Source organism: Nycticebus coucang, chromosome 17 (assembly GCF_027406575.1).
Source record: "Nycticebus coucang isolate mNycCou1 chromosome 17, mNycCou1.pri, whole genome shotgun sequence".
Classification (NCBI taxonomy): Eukaryota; Metazoa; Chordata; class Mammalia; order Primates; family Lorisidae; genus Nycticebus; species Nycticebus coucang.
Window position 1 is genome coordinate 3209692 of NC_069796.1, and position 13375 is coordinate 3223066.

Here is a 13375-nt window from a genome sequence, read left to right on the forward strand (position 1 = left end):
GTACATTTCCATTTGAGAATGAACTCATTTGCACATTTTAAAATGTATCTATGGTACGTCAAGTTAAATACTTATTAGTTTCTATTATATACGCTGTATATAGTAAAAACAAGTGAAGTTCTTTGCCTTCAGGATTTTAAAGTGCAGTTGAGAAAGACCATATATGGCTGATCCTTGAATAACGTGGGTTTGAACTGCCAGGTCCATAAGTGGATTTACATAGATTTATAGCATGTGAAACCCATGATTAAAGAGGCCCAACCCTTTGATATTTATGAATGGTGGACCATGGGTTCTGCAGGGCCAACTGGGGGACTTGATATGGGGGATATGGGTAGGGGTGGGGGTCCTGGACCAACTCCCCATGTACACTGAGGGACAACTGTAAAACTATAAAAAGGTAAATGATATTTCACTACAACAACAGAAGTGATGTTCCTAAGATGTATACCAGTAACTGCCAAATTGACTTTTCAGCAATGATTACGTGAAGTGTGAAGCTGGAGATTCTGGGGGCTACTTAGTGGAAGAAATCAGGCAGGAAGAAAAGAAAAGACATTGCATAACCCCCACAGAGGGATCAAGATGGACCCTCACAAAGACACAAATATGTCGCCTCATTAGGGGTAGGAGAGCAGACGCAAGTTACCTTTTGTTTATTTTTTGAAACTGAGTTTAAACAACCTGCGAAGCAGGGAGAAAAATATTGGACTCCGTCTTCTCCACAGAGAGGATAATAATATGAGCGCAGACAGCTGCAATTGGCATTACAAGGGGCTACGAAATTTCCCAGTTCTCCTGTCCTGTAAATAAGAAAGGAAAGAAGGGTGGATTATCTATGTCCTAATTTTTAATGCTTCTGCAGTTCAGAAGCATTGTTGTATTTTGCCATTCAGTAATTTATTCACTCCCTCAACACTTTGTCTGTTTTTACTATGTACAGTGTATATAGGAGAAACTTCATAAAGCAAGTAAAATTTCTGCCTTTGCACAGAAAGTTCTTACGGAGAAGAGGCAGTAATTACAATAGTTACATCCGTAAGAAGAAAGATGAGCCAGACTGAGTGAAGAAAGCACGTTTCTCATTTGACGTCAGACAACTCTTTCTCTCGGGGAGCTGATTCTGTGGACTGTGGGGTACGAGGCGGCGTCTCGGGGCCTCCACCCACCACATGCCAGTAGTGTTCTCCTTAACTATGGCAGCCACAATACCTCAAGGTATTACCCAATATCTCCGAGAAGCAGGCAATATTTTAAACCTGGGAGGATAAATACATTCATGTTGTTGAACATACTGGTCTTAATTGAAGGCAAAACTAAGTTACTTTATTTTCCCCTGCCAAGTATGAGGGAGAAAGAAAGAAAATCCTTGCCTTGACACCAGGCCCAGTGTTGTTTCTGCCTCTTACAAGGGAAAAGCGTCTTTATAATAAAGAACTTCCCTAATCTCTCCATACTCATTCACTCAAACAGCACATATTGAGCAAGTGCTAGGCCCTATGATCTATAACAGAAATGCAAAGCTAAGTGGGGCAGTCTCTGTCCTCAGACGTCACAGTTTGGAAGTAGAGATGGGCACAGATAATTAACCACTAACTTGCTAAGTGTGGCTACCGGTGTCTGCAAAGTGCATCTTAGAAGCACCAGGGGTGGGCGGCGCCTGTGGCTCAACGGGTAGGGCGCCGGTCCCATATGCCGGAGGTGGTGGGTTCAAGCCCAGCCCCGGCCAAAAATAAAAAAAAAAAAAAAAAAAAAAAGAAGCACCAGGGGAGGAAACCAAACTGGAGCTGAAGTTTGGAAAGGAGGGGCTGGAGGAGGGACTAGCGGAGGGACCAGAGGAGAGGTTGGGAGAGGAGGGGCTGGAGGAGGGACTGGGAAGGAGGGATGGAGGAGGGACTGGGGAAGGACTGGGGAGGAGGGATACAGGAGGGACTGGGGGAGGAGGGATGGAGGAGGGACTGGGGAGGGACTGGGGAGGGACTGGGGAGGAGGGATACAGGAGGGACTGGGGGAGGAGGGATGGAGGAAGGACCGGGGAGGGACTGGGGAGGAGGGATGGAGGAGGGATTGGGGGAGGAGGGATGGAGGAGGGACTGGGAGGAGGGATGGAGGAGGGACTGGGAGGAGGGATGGAGGAGGGACTGGGGAGGGACTGGGGAGGAGGGATGGAGGAGGGACTGGGGAGGAGGGATGGAGGAGGGACTGGGGAGGGACTGGGGAGGAGGGATGGAGGAGGGACTGGGGAGGAGGGATGGAGGAGGGACTGGGAGGAGGGATGGAGGAGGGACTGGGAGGAGGGATGGAGGAGGGACTGGGGAGGGACTGGGGAGGAGGGATACAGGAGGGACTGGGGAGGAGGGATGGAGGAGGGACTGGGAGGAGGGATGGAGGAGGGACTGGGAGGAGGGATGGAGGAGGGACTGGGAGGAGGGATGGAGGAGGGACTGGGGAGGGACTGGGGAGGAGGGATACAGGAGGGACTGGGGGAGGAGGGATGGAGGAGGGACTGGGGAGGGACTGGGGAGGGACTGGGGAGGGACTGGGGAGGAGGGATACAGGAGGGACTGGGGAGGAGGGATACAGGAGGGACTGGGGGAGGAGGGATGGAGGAGGGACTGGGGAGGGACTGGGGAGGAGGGATGGAGGAGGGACTGGGGAGGGACTGGGGAGGGACTGGGGAGGAGGGATACAGGAGGGACTGGGGGAGGAGGGATGGAGGAGGGACTGGGGAGGGACTGGGGAGGGACTGGGGAGGAGGGATGGAGGAGAGACTGGGGAGGGACTGGGGAGGAGGGATACAGGAGGGACTGGGGGAGGAGGGATGGAGGAGGGACTGGGGAGGGACTGGGGAGGGACTGGGGAGGAGGGATACAGGAGGGACTGGGGAGGAGGGATACAGGAGGGACTGGGGGAGGAGGGATGGAGGAGGGACTGGGGAGGGACTGGGGAGGAGGGATGGAGGAGGGACTGGGGAGGGACTGGGGAGGAGGGATACAGGAGGGACTGGGGGAGGAGGGATGGAGGAGGGACTGGGGAGGGACTGGGGAGGAGGGATACAGGAGGGACTGGGGAGGAGGGATACAGGAGGGACTGGGGGAGGAGGGATGGAGGAGGGACTGGGGAGGGACTGGGGAGGAGGGATGGAGGAGGGACTGGGGAGGGACTGGGGAGGGACTGGGGAGGAGGGATACAGGAGGGACTGGGGGAGGAGGGATGGAGGAGGGACTGGGGAGGGACTGGGGAGGGACTGGGGAGGAGGGATACAGGAGGGACTGGGGAGGAGGGATACAGGAGGGACTGGGGGAGGAGGGATGGAGGAGGGACTGGGGAGGGACTGGGGAGGAGGGATGGAGGAGGGACTGGGGGGAAAGGGTGAAGCAGTAGTGCTGGAGGAAGGACTGGGGGGGAGAGGGTGGAGGAGGAGGGGTGGAGGAAGGACTGCAGGAGAAGAGTCTGAAAGGCTGAGGAAGGGTGAGCCTGGCTAGTCGAGTAGAGGAAGGACACTCCAGAAAAAGCCAGTACAAAGGCACAGACTTGGGAAGCAGCAGCCTCCATAGAGAAATATGAATGATGTCTGAGCGGAGGGAGGTGAGAAGTGGGACTGCAAAGGAGACAGATTCCTGAGAGCCTCGTGGGTCTCCTTTAAAACAAGGAGTTTTAACTCATTACTGATAAAAGGTAATTATTAAAGCATTTTTAGACTGGAAAATGACATCATCAGAAGTTTGTGGTAAAGAAATAATCCTAGGACTTGTAGAAAGTATGAATTTAAAGGAAATGGACCTGGGACAGTACCCCAGAGAGTAAATGGTGACAAGGTAGAGAAGTGAAGCAGACGGGGTATAGAAAGCCCTGGGTGTATCAACAGCAGACGGGGTGCAGAAAGCCCTGAGTGTATCAACAGAATCAGAGGGATTTGGTGACTGACTGATGACTGATTATGACTCTCTCTGTTAAGGATGTCAGTGTTGCGGGCAAATCCTACTGTCTAACTCGGTATTTAGGTGGAAAAGAAGAGCCAGTTTTGGAGAAGACATGATGAATCTGGACTTACGTATACTGAGATTAAGAATCTCAGATTTGGTGAGGAATCTGGCCTGGACCTACCTTAACATTCATTTGCATATAAATGTAGCTGATGAAACCCACCACAGAGTGCAGAGGAGAAGAGCACAGGAGCCTTGGGGTCCATTTATTTAAAACACAGAGAACCCCACTTATGTGTTAGACAACTCAAAGTGGCAGAAATACGTCTAAATGTGAAAGGAAAAAGAAGATGGAACCAGAGCTAGAAATGGGCAGGGCCAGGTACAGAGAAGGAGGAACCTGGGAACTCTTCTGCACAGGGGCATAGGTGAAATTCATCATGACTGAGACACCAAAAACAAAGGCAACAAAAACAAAAATGTGAGACTGCAAACTCATACAACCTTCTTCACTATGGAGAACCCTCAAAGAACTCACATTAGACCTCGCATTTGATTCTGCAATCCCATTCCTGGGCATCTACCCAGAAGAAAAAGAAAATCCTTTGACTATAAGAACATTTGCACCAGACTGTTTATCATAACTCAATTTATAATCGCCCAAACATGGAAACAACCTAAACGCCACCAACCCAGGAATGGATCAACAAGCTGTGGTCTATGTACACCATGGAATACTACACAGCCATTAAAAGAGATGGAGACTTTACATCTTTTGTATTAACCTGGATGGTGGTGAAACACATTTTTCTTAGAAAAGCATCACAAGAATGGAGAAGCAAGAATCCAATGTACTCAACTGTAATGTGAAGACTGTAGATAATCTAATACAAGGTGGGGAGTAGGGGAATGAGCAAGTGGGGAGAGGGGAGGAGGGAGGGGCATGAGGGATGACGGTGTACAGCACGCCTCTTGGGGGTGGGACACAATTATAAGAGGGAATGCATCTAACAGATGCAATCAGTGTAACCTAATTCTTTGTACCCTCAATGAACCTGAAACAATACAAGAAAAGGAAAGCGTATATATTTGGAAATGCATACATCATGTGTTAATCTGATATTAATACCAAAGTATTGAAATATATTTACCCATTATATGATTCTGACACACCAGCAAATGGCTCATTTTCACAGTTGGCATAAATAAATATAAAACTCAGCAGAAATGCAACTCCAGACGAGAACAGTGCAAACTTCATTGTATTTTTACATGCCAGTTTGAATTTTGAAACGAGGAAACCACCTAAAATCTGCCCAAGAGCAGCTCCAGGAATTAAAACAGCCCCTAAAGAAAAGGAGGAGGCAAAGTGAGCACACCCAGTCAGCAGCTCATCATACATTGCAAACATCAAAAACAAGCACCAGGATGGTTTTCACATATAAAAGAATTCATCTTACACAGAATTATATGCATAAATGACTTAATAATTCCACTAAGTGAGGAATTATTAAACTTAATGTACTGAACATTAACAGTAAGACATAGTCTCTTTAGCCTTATATATGCCCTTTCTCAAGTTCATACAATAGATTACTTAATGTCTGAAAATCTGCAACTTTTACCAAACTCAGTATTAAATTTAAATTTCAAGGAGTGCGGTATCCCAATTTATATGCTATGCAATAAATAATGTACTAAGGTAAAATTATTCGATTAAATTAGAACAAATAAAATACTTTACCTCCAAGGGTAGCTGCAAAGCTGGATGTCAATCCAAATTGATTTTCTATAAATTTTGGTAGAAATGTAGCAAATCCAGTAGTAACTAAAGCTTCTGAAGAACTTGATAAAACTAAGCATATAAAGACGGTATTCTTCATCAAATTCTAAAACAATAAAAAGAAAAAATACAGTGCACCAAATGAATGTGATTGTATTACAAAGGACAGCATAAGAATACTAGCATGATAAAATGGCAAAATTTTTAATAAATACAGTGTAATCATCTATAAAATGGCATCATTCTCTCCAGCACAAAAATATAATGATAAATAATTAATAGAATTAAACATAAAAAATCATGGGAACTCTGCATATCTGAAGCACCTCTTGGTTGACAGATAACTCATCAATACAGTACTTACGACTTTTTTGCATTCAAGGGGTCATGGAGAGATGGTTAAAGTCTCGTTGGGAAAAAGTCCTTTCCCAAGTCTTACTGTAGATATCCACACTATACATTTACCCCTGATTTGATCTTTTCATTGTTATGAATTCCCATCTCCAATGAACAAAGAACCTAGGCCAGCACAGAAGGAGTGATTTCTAAGCACCCAACTCATAGTATTGCTCGATGATTCAAGCACCAGTAACTAAGAATATTAGATACAGGCTTACGCAACCTCAATAGGAGTCTATAATTCTAGACCTCTCAGAAGCTTACCTACCTACAGATAATATAGAGATTCATTGTTTTAATATATTTAACCACAAAATGTAAACCAAATTATAGTTCTGAAATATGAAACACAAAAAAATGTTTCATAAAACTAAGCAAAACACACATGCAGAGGTTACAAATGGATGAGAAAAGGGATTTAGAAGTCAAAGCCAGATAACTAGTAACATAAGAATAGGAGGTACAAAAGGAGAGAAGTACCTGGATGAAGACACAGTTTAAAGCAGTATTAATAGTAGTAGTAATAGTAGTATTGTATTAGTAGTAGTAGTAATAGTAGTAGTACTAGCAATAATGTTAATAATCGTGATGGCAGCACTAGTAATAATAGTAATAGTAATATCAGATTTTATTAGTAGTAGCAGAAATAGTAGTAGTAGTAATAGTGTTAATAATAGTAGTGTTGGTGGCATAAGTAGTACTAGTAGTAACAGTAGTAGTAATAGTAGGATTTATTAGTGGTAGTAGTGCTAATAGTGCTAGTAGTAATAGTAGCAGTGATGTGGCACTAGTAGTGTTAGTAGTAATAGTAGGACTAGTAGTAACAGTATTAGTGGTGATGGTAGTACTATTACTACTAGGAGCAGTAGTAGTAGTAGTAAGAGTATCACTAGTAGTAATGGCATTAGTACTCACAGTAATAGTATTAGTAGTAGTGATGGCAGCACTAGTAGTAACAGTAATATTTATTAGTGGTGATAGTAGTGCTAATCGTACTAGCAGTAATAGTAGTACTAGTGATGGTAGCACTAGTAGTGTTAGTAGTATTAGTAGTGGTAATAGTAGCACTAGCAGTAATGAAAGTAGTACTAGTGGTACTAGCAGTAGTAGTGATGGTAGTAATAGCAGTGGTAATAGTAGTGCCACTAGTAATAGTAGTAGTTGTGATGGTAGTATTGGTAGCAATAGTAACAGCAGTAGTATTAACAGTAGCGCTAGTAGTAATGAAAGTAGTAATAGTAGTAGTGATGAAAGTGGTACTAGTAATCACAGTGGTAATAGTAGTACTAGTAGTAATGGTGGTAGTGGTAATAGTAGTAATAAAAGTAGTAGTAGTAGTAATCACAGTAGTGATAGTAGTACTGATAGTAATAGTGCTAGTTTTTTTAGTAGTAGTAGCAGTAGAAGAAGAAAAGAATTAGGTCTCCATATTGGAAAAGATAATAGATTCCTAGGAAGACTTAATGTAAAAAGGCATACTTAGGCATAACCATGTAAATTTCCTGAAATCAAAGATATGTGAAAAATAAACAAACTTACAGAACACATATGCTTCTCAGAAAAATGCTACCATGAAACTTCTCAAATGCAACACATTTAAATAGAATAGAGTAAATAATACCCACAGACCGCTGGAAGAATTATAGGGGAAGAATCTAAAGATCTATTGATCTTGTCAGAAATATCATTGGTAGATTAGAGGCTATTTATGTGGTTTCCTACCCAAGGGAAACCAGAAATAAAATCCTGTCTCCACAGAGACCTGAGACCTGAGTACAAGAGAGATGTCAGAGGCCAAAGGATAAAAAAAACAAAGGTGAGCAACAACTCTTGATGGTAATATAAATTGACATTTATAAAATAAAATACATGGAAAGATATGAAATAAAACAAACTTACTATAAGGGAAAATAATAGTAGTTGGAATTAAATCTTGAGAACAATCTCAGCAAAAGACAAAAATGTTCCCGTATGTGGGCAGAGGAGAAAGGTGGGCTAAGTGGACAAGTGAAAACATTTTAAGGCTTTCATTTGACAAGAGGCCAAAAAAAGTAACAAGAAACAAATAACTTCACATCTTGTAAAAACAAAATCAGAAACTCCCATGTGAACAAAGGTTTTATGATGCTAACCAGAAAGAATGTTCTTCTGCGTATCATCAAATACGATAAAACACTCCTTTCTTAGCTTCCAACCACGTTACCACAGACCACTACCTTTTTCTTTTTCTTTCTTTCCTTTTTTTTTTTTTTTTGAGACAATCTCGAGATGTCACCCTGGGTAGAGTGCTGTAGCATCATAGCTCACAGCAACCTCCAACTCTTGGGCTCAAGCAATCCTCTTGCCTCAGTTTTTCTATTTTTAGTAAAGACAGAGTCTCATTTTTTTAGCTCAGGATGGTCTTGAACTCGTGAGCTCAAGCAATCCACCCACCTTGGCCTCCCAGAATGACCAGTACCTTTTTCACAAAGGAAAAGTATCAGTTTGTCACTTTAAAACCTGTATGAACAATTCAGTGATCACTGATCAATCCATCACCTCAGGGCTGTGGTGCTCGCAAGAAGCCACTGGAGACTCATGCTGTCAATAAGATACTTCGTGCTCTTTCAACCATTCTCTGGACTAATTCTCATTTGCCTAAAGGATCATAAAACTAAATCTTCAGAATAGTTTATAAGGGCTAGAACTGCAGCAAATAAGCAAACAAAAATGTATTAAGAAAAGATTTGTATGCGTCTCTTTACGAGTGTGTATACGTTGCAAGTGGGGTTTTTAATGTGTGTATGTAAAAAATACACAAATAATTCATATATGCACAGGTGACTTGTGCATGTGTATGTGTCAGAGACAGAGAGAAAAAGTCTTATTTTACCTTCAGTGCAGCTGGAAAATCTTTAATACTTTTTCCAAATTTCTCATCTGTATGATGCACGGATATACTGTTATTCTGATGAGCTTGGGAAATTTTTCCAGCTTGAATTTTTGCTGTACCTAAAAACGGTAGTAAATGCACATTCTCTATCACTTCGTTCTTCATTGTTAATAAAAGATTTACTTTTTAATTGACACGCAGTTCCACAAGTACATAAATTCTGTAACGTAAGAAGCCAGTTCCTTTCCTTGTCAACACAATTGTGCAGATACGTAGAGAACCAGACTGTTCTGAGACAGTATTCACTACCACTCAAGGAAGTTCCAACCAGTCTCAACCTGAAAATGAGACAATTCTACTCTAATCTCATAATTGAGCTTTTCATTTAAAAACTCTTGAATTGTTTCTTCCTTCCAAATGGTTCTCTTTATGTATGTAAGGGCTTTTTTCTTTACTCTTTCTAACATGCTTAGCAGATAAAATATTACCATCTGTTACCAGGTCCCTTTGATTTTTTTTTTTTTTTTGTGGTTTTTGGCCGGGGCTGGGTTTGAACCTGCCACCTCCGGCATATGGGACTGGCGCCCTACTCCTTGAGCCACAGGCGCCACCCAGGTCCCTTTGATTTTTAATAGTGGTATTGTGACTAAATCTGAGAAAACCAATAAAAAACTTAATAAGTCCACCTACTTCTACTCTGCTGACTTTTCTCTTGCTAATTTCAAAAAGTTCCTCATCTATCCTGTTGCAAATAATGGAAACAACTAAGCCCTTCAACTTAAAGATAAATACTTCTACAGATGCGGATTTAACTTCACACTTACACAGAAGCAAGATCTCGGTGGGAAAAAAAGGGTATTCCTTTCTGTTAACCCTTTCTTTTTGGAAAGAATGTCCAGTATTTCAATATGGTAAAAAATGAGTACACTATAGTATGACTTGGGTGATAAGTGAAAAACATAAGCACTTGTACTTCCAACTATCAACAATTAACATGATTGACCAAGGCGTAGTGAAGTTAGTGGTGACCTGAATACAACCTGATAGTTGAGCTGGGTACAGTGGTCATGCCTGTAATGTTAGCGCTTTGGGAGGCCAAGGCAAGAGGATCACTTGAGGCCAGGAGTTCATGACCAGCCAGCCTGGGCAACATAGCAAGACCCCATCTCTACAAAAAAATCTATTTTTTTTACTTTTTTTAATTTGTTTTTTATATCAAATTAATATGAGGGTACAAATTTTTAGGTTACATTGTTCTCACTTCCAGGGTAAAGTTCCATGTGTAAGAGCCCCTCACCCAGGGGGGCGTGTTACGCCCCCTCACAATGTGCAGTAGGTGAGATCCCGCCTCCTCCCTCCTCTGTCACTCATCCTCTCCCTCCCCCCCACTTCCCTCTACCCCCAAACTAGACCATATTGTGTTTCACTATTCTTATGAGCATGTAATTGTTTGTATATTGATTTTCTTTTAATATGGAGTGCATTGGATATTTATTTTTCAATTCTTGTGATACTTTACTAAGAAGGATGTATTTTAACACCATCCAGGCAAATGTAAAAGATGTATAGGTATCTACCCAGAAGACAAAAAATCACTTTACCATGAAGGCATTTGCACCCAAATGTTTATTGTGGCTCAATCCATAATTGCTAAGTCGTGGAAACAACCTAAGTGCCCATCAACCCATGAATGGATCAACTAACTGTGGGATATGTCTACAAAAAAATTAGCCAGGCTTGGTGATGTGTGCCTGTCATCCTAGCTGCTTGGATAGCTGAGGCAGGAGGATCACCTGAGCCCAGAAGTTCAAGGTTATATGAACTATAGTCACATCACTCTATTCCAAGTGTCCTCTGTGACAGAAACCCTACCTCTGAAAAAAAAAAAAAAAAAGGAGATAGCGCATCTTGCTACACATAAAGCAGGATTCCCAGTGAAACGCTGATCAAGCACTAAGGAGGTAAATGTGCACACGGTTTTATCAATTATTAACTGGAAATATAGGAATATTAAGATTGCTACCCAATTATTTCCTAAAATAAAGACAGACATTCAAACGTTTGCATAAAACTGACAGAGTGGACCTATGGTTCTCATTAATCATATAGAAAACAACACTTGGAAATAAAATAAAACTCTACTATTGAAAGAAAACATGTTTACCTGGCAAATGTTTTGGAAAGCAAGAAAAAGGAATTATCAAAGACCAAGCAAAGATCCAAGCTAAAAGAAATCCAATCCACCAAGCTCCCAGCCACCGGGGATCATCCTCAGTGACGTCAGGGCTGCAAAACACAAAAACGGGAGGTAAAAGCCGAGTCTACCTTGTTAATTAAAACTCAGGTATCACAACCATAGACTGTAGACTTAGAATTATTATAACATCCAAAATGTTCATGGAGCCATTGGGACACATCAGAAAATCAGTAGCAGATATAAATGAGCTACAAGAATAGCGGTTATAAAGTATTTTAAAATGACAAGTGTGCCATGAAAGTTTAAAATATTTAATAGCAAATATTAGCATGATAAATATTTGAAAAGATACATAGACTTCCTGAACATACTCTAACTTCAGGCAAGTTTTCTCCTCTGGTGTTTTAATTAAAGACATCTCACAGAAAACACTGATCTATGTTAAAAGCTTATTTGTTGTGCTTCAGTTGTGGCATTTCTTAAAATGTAAAGTTATTCTTAAAGTGATTTATCAACAATTTTATATAATGATCTTCATATTTTAATAACGATCAGCCCTTTCAGAAAACACACCACTCCTACAACTCATGTAGCTTTTTATTGAAATGGAAATGTTCTTTCATGTAATTCTCTCTCTGCTTCCAGAGCTTCTCCCACACACCTGTCTCTAAAGATTAACCAGTCACATGCCCATGACCACATCTTCTTAGTCACTGTTTACGGCCACACAAAGAATTGGTCGGTATTTTTCCCAGTGGCACAAAGAGAAAATATGACCTCACCAAAGGCCACAAAATTCTCTATTCAGGAAAAAGAAAAGGTAACTCAGTACTGAAGAGGGGGGATGTTGGAGTCAAAAAAATATACTTCATGTCTTGGCTGTTCACTCGTCAGTGTGCATCAAACTAATTTATGGGTCTATTGAAAGAATTAAATAAGATAGTTTATGAAATAAGTTAACACACACCAAAAACAATTGTAGAGAACGCACTGTAGGATAAATAAATATTAGTATTATCATCCTTCCTTGTTGGATAAAGTCGCAAAACTGTGATCTGTCTGACATTATCAGAGCTACCAAGGAACTTACTCTGAGAATCACAGACTTCTGAGACTCTTCAGGCTCTTTGCCCCCAAATAGATCTCTGAAAACATAAGAGTCCTACTATGTGTTTTTAAAAAATTTCATCAAGGGACTCTGTAAAAAAAACCTTATTGATTATTAAGGACACGACTACCCTAAGAGATGGCATAGCATCAATCCCTGGAGCAATGTGGCCAAAATAAGGTAGTTTATACAAAGTATTTATATTTGATTTTGTTTCTGAAAAATCCCTCATGCTGTACTAAGGAAGTACTGTTAAATGTTGTTTTCGTGATGTTAGCATTATTAAAATAAAATCAATTTAAATAAAGGAAAAATAGATACTGCCTTGCCTGTGCCCCATAGCAACATCAATGTACATGGTGAGCAGTTGTCCTCCCAGCACATAGCCGATCGCGGGACCCAAGATGGACATGGAGTAGCCAATCCCTGCAGAGGAGCAGAGACACTGAACATAGTCACGTGTGCAGCTCTGCCTTGCAAGGCTGACAACAGTCAACAACTAAACACATTTTATCACAGAACAATCTAAGTGAGTAGACCCAGCGAATTGCACATATCTTCACTACCAATACACCGTTTGAATGGCATCCTTTGGTCAATGGTCAAGACAAGAAAACTGAAATGTATGACTGGATGTAAAGGCTGTTTGAGTGTCATAATGATTACAATAAATCCATAAGTAATAAATACACAGAAGTTCCGTGAGCTGGTGGCAGGGTGGTACCTTGTACTGATGCAATGATTATTACTATATACAACATCGTTGAAAAAAACAACATAAAACAAAAAGCTTCTGCAGGTCTGCACAACTGAGAAAGCGTTCTTCATTTTGCCTTTTAGAAGCTGACCCTGAAACCTGGATCTTCTGAGAAGTCTGTTTCTTATAAGCCATTAGGTTAAAATTCTTGTTCTTCCTGACCTCCCCCCCACCCCAATTTTGACATGCAGCAGAATTAAATGAGCCTATTTCTAGCTGTCAGAAATGTATAACTTTGCCATATATGCTTTTGAATTTTTACAGAACAAAATTTATTTATCTGTTTGTTTTCACCAATCATATCTTTTTATGGTGGCTATTGTTTTTCCCTTT

General features: G+C 41.5%; 1 protein-coding gene across 1 annotated transcript in view; it reads right to left on the reverse strand.

Annotated features, from left to right (window-relative positions):
• SLCO4C1 (solute carrier organic anion transporter family member 4C1) overlaps positions 1 to 13375 on the reverse strand; it is a 65723-nt gene that overhangs the window by 16752 nt on the left and 35596 nt on the right. Inside the window, exons 5-10 of the mRNA XM_053567440.1 lie at positions 12615 to 12711; positions 11145 to 11266; positions 8981 to 9099; positions 5671 to 5815; positions 5078 to 5273; positions 650 to 803 (exon numbers count right to left, since the gene is read on the reverse strand). Of these exons, the coding sequence (XP_053423415.1) occupies positions 650 to 803; positions 5078 to 5273; positions 5671 to 5815; positions 8981 to 9099; positions 11145 to 11266; positions 12615 to 12711 (833 nt within the window). The remainder of the gene's footprint in view (positions 1 to 649; positions 804 to 5077; positions 5274 to 5670; positions 5816 to 8980; positions 9100 to 11144; positions 11267 to 12614; positions 12712 to 13375) is intronic.